General features: G+C 34.0%; 1 protein-coding gene across 1 annotated transcript; it reads left to right on the top strand.

Annotated features, from left to right (window-relative positions):
• Window positions 1-950: 950 nt before the first annotated feature.
• LOC128550460 (trichohyalin-like) lies at window positions 951-3645 on the top strand. Its single transcript, XM_053529556.1, has one exon. It carries the CDS (start codon window positions 1001-1003, stop codon window positions 3524-3526), a length of 2526 nt encoding a protein of 841 aa, XP_053385531.1. The 5' UTR covers window positions 951-1000; the 3' UTR covers window positions 3527-3645.
• Window positions 3646-4171: the final 526 nt, after the last annotated feature.

The raw sequence follows: 4171 nt of genomic DNA on the forward strand, positions 1-4171 counted from the left end.
TTTTCTGAAATATACAATATTTCATTTCAAGAGCTTGAATCATTGAAATTTGAAATGAAAGAATAGAAGTGTGGTTGAAACGTAAAATTTTGAGGAGAATTGAAAATAAAATAGTTGATACGTGTTGAGAACTGAAAATAAAATAGTTGATACGTGTTGAGAACTGAAAATGAAATAGTTGATACGTTTTGAGAACTGAAAATACGATAATTGATACGTATTGATAACTGAATATATCTGAAAGAGAAATAAGTTGTAAAGGTTAACTTGTGGTGAAATATAAAGGAAGAATAGTGGAACTAAAATAAAGAATAACAGAAGTGAACACGAATTGAAATAGAACTATAGTGAAGCAAAAGTGAAGTGAATAGAAGTAAATGTGAAGCACAAGAGAAAAGTGCAGTAGAGGTGAAATGAAATAGAACTAAAAGTGAAGCATAATAGAAAAGTGAAGTAAAGTTGAAGTAAATAGAAGTAAAAGTGAAGCACAAGAGAAAATTGCAGTAAAAGATAAGTGAAATAAAACTAGAAGTAAAGCACGAGTGAAAAGTGAAGTAGAACTTAAGGTGAAGCAGAACTGATACGTGAAGTAAAGGCAAAGTGAAATAGAACTGAAGTGAAATAAAGGTGAAGTGAAGTATAACAGAAGAACTGAAAAACTGAAGTGAAGTACAGCAGATATGAAATGAAGCTTAATGTGAAGTATTACTGAATATATGGTGTACATAAAGACACATAGTTCTGTGTGAATAAAGAGTAAAGTATTTGTCTGTGGAAAATAGAAATTTAGGAAGTTATAGTTAGTGAAATGACACTGAAAATTATAGGAGCAAATAAAAATTGAATACTATGGTGAATAATAGGAGCCATCAGTAGAGTTTATACATACTTGATATAAATCGTGATTACTGCATCGACTGAATATTAATAGAAATAAAGTGTTGCAACATTGTGATATTGTTTCAAATTCAAGTGCTGTATAGAATTATTTGAATTCGAAATGGCTGAATATTTATCAGAACGGGAAAGGAGAAAGATAGAAAGACAAAGAAGGAAAGAGGAGGAAGAAGAAAGGAAGTTGTTAGAAGAACTAGATAGAGAGTTGAAAGAAAATCAGGAGAAAGCAATAAGAGATTTGAAATTACAACAAGAGAGAATAAGGAGAGAAAAACGTGAAAAGTTAGAACGGAGGAGAGAAATTTTACAAAAACAAAGTCAGTTGAAAGAACTGGAAGAACAGAAAACACTGATGGAAGAGAGACTCACATTAATGGATGAACATCCAGTTATCAATGAGGATGTCGAAGGAAGCCATATTGATAATATATTACCACAAAGTATGGTGCATGATTATGCCCATAGGGATGAAGATTCATGTGATGAAAGGAGTGAAGAAAGTAATCAGAGTGACTCTTCATATACTACCCTAGATGAATTAGATAATGAACAATTAGTTAACCTAGGTATTCCAAAAGACACCAGTTCCTTCATTGATAGTCACGAGACTAAATTAAGGACAATAGAAAGAGAAATACAGTGGTTAGAAAGCAAAGAAAAAGAATGCGAACAACAAAACATAGAACAAGTTCAACATACAGATAAAATCGCATCGGGTTACAGACAAAAAGATGAGAGTTTAGAAATGAGTCATAGAAACTTAACACTCAGAAAACAGATTGAGGTCAGAGATAAACCGATAGAGAACAGCAAGCACCATATATATGATAAAGACTTAAAAAGAGAAGATGTTACATATAAAGAAGATATGGAGTTCAATGGAGAACCTGATTATGATAAAGACTTAAAAAGAGAAGATGTTACATATAAAGAAGATATGGAGTTCAATGGAGAACCTGATTATGGTGAAAGACCCGAAGAACATAAACTGAAAGAACAGATTGAACAGCTACAAACACAGAAGATAAAGGTTGAAAATGAGATAAAGCAGAACAAATTATTAAAAGACAAACAAAGAAAGGAAATGGAAAGGAAAAGGCTTGAAGAGTTAAAGATAAAACAGGAGATAGAAAGGAAAAAGGAAGAAAGGTTAAGAAAACTGAAAGCTGAAAAGGATAGGTTAGCAAAGGAATTGAATCAACAAGAGAATACTCTTCGTAGTCTGAAGGAAGAAACCGAGTATGAACGAAAGAGAAAAACAGAAAGGCAAAGCAAAGATAAGACAGAAATTCAAGAGGTTGTGAAAGAAAAAGATCATTGGAAAGGGAAATTACTGAAACCTACGATACCCAACCTTACAGAAGATACATTTGACGAGTGGAAAATTGAAGTAGAAGTGATCATGAATTCAGGCCTATATGAAGAAAGTATGTTAAGAAAAGCAGTAAGGAACTCCCTTTGTGGCCAAACAAGAAAGATCTTACTCACAATACCACCGTCAACTACTACAAAGGAAATCATAAGCAAGTTGGAAAATGTTTATGGCAATGTAAGATCAGGTGAATCAGTGTTAGCAGAGTTTTATATGTCTAGACAAGGAAGAGATGAAGGAATAGCAGAATGGGGAATCAGGTTAGAAAGCATTATCCAAAAAGCAATAGTGAAAGGACACATAAAAGAAAGCCAAAAGGAAGAAATGCTAAAAACAAGATTTTGGAGACAGCTTTACAGTGAAGAAATTAAGAACGCAACAAGAATGTATTTTGAAACTGCACAAAAATTTGAAGAATTGAGAAAGAAGGTAAGGGTAGAAGAGAATGAAATGAAAATTGCCCGAGATGAACCTATGATAGATGAGAAATCATACACCATTAAAGAACAAGCACAGACTAAGGAACAGAGGAATGTACTAGAGGACTTAGTTGATAGAATGAAACATCTAGAAACAGAAACTAGTAAGGCGAAAATAACAGATAACGAGAACAGAAGTAGATACAGAGACTACCATAGAACAGACAGAGGATATAACAGAAAAGACGACACGTATGATAGAGAGAGGAGATACTATAGAAGGGATAGATACGACGACAGATATAATAAAGAATATGCAAGAGAAAGAAGAAGTGACGACACATACTACAGAGATAATAGAAGAAGAAACAACGATAGATATAACAGAGGCAACGGAATAGATAGAAGATACGGCGACAGATATAGTGATTATAGAGAAAGGAGAAGATACAGCCCACGAGATAGGAGAAATGATAGAACTGATTATTTGGACCAAGACAACGAAAGAAGATACAACAGAGATTACAGGCAAACAAGTGAGAAAGAAAATAGAGATAGAAGACGACTAGACAATGAAAGAGAACACAAATATTATGAGGATAACAGATCACCAAGTCATCGAGATAGTGGATACAGGAGAGAACCAGGAGAAGAAGGAGGCTATAGATATAACAGAGAAGAAAGAAGACAGACTACAAACAATGAAGACAAAAGTAATAGTAATGTAAATGCTGAAAGGAAAGATAGGGATAATAGAGAAGAAAAACACAGGAATTATGAGAACCAGGATAAGAAGAGTTCTTTAAACTCAAGGACGTCTCTGTCGGGGAGCAGATAGGAGACAGTGCGAAGAATGAATGCTCCAAGAAAACATTAATATATGAAAGGATTGTTGGTAGCAACAACGTTGGAGAAATTGAAATAGAAGGAACATACAATAAAGGAATTGTAGATACAGGTTCCATGATAACGACAATGTCTATAGATTTTTACCAGTCTTTAGAAGAAAAACCACCACTTCTTCCATTAGATCAGTTCAATCTCCAAATAAATGCTGCAAATGGTGAAACAGTGCCTTATTTAGGTTATGTAGAGGCTAGAATGACTGTGCCATTTTTAAAAGATAAACGGTTTGATGTACCAGTGCTAGTTGTTCCAATGACAGATAACAATAGAGATATACCGATAATTATTGGAACAAATTTTATTCGCCTATGTGGAAAAGAACTAGACAGTACAAACACAAATGCAGATCTTCCTGAGGCATGGAATATGGCAATACACAGTTTGACAGATGATTCAGCAGGTATTGTGAAATCCACTCAAAGATATACGCTACATCCATATCAAACCAGAACCATTACTGGCATTATTCGGAAAACAAAAATAGTAGAGTCCGCTGTTACTGAACCATGTTCAGATGATCATTGCTCTAGCCGAGTCAGTGTTTGTCCTCGAGTAGTAACGTTAGCTAAGCCTGGTA

This window comes from Mercenaria mercenaria, chromosome 18 (genome assembly GCF_021730395.1).
Source record: "Mercenaria mercenaria strain notata chromosome 18, MADL_Memer_1, whole genome shotgun sequence".
Taxonomy (NCBI): Eukaryota; Metazoa; Mollusca; class Bivalvia; order Venerida; family Veneridae; genus Mercenaria; species Mercenaria mercenaria.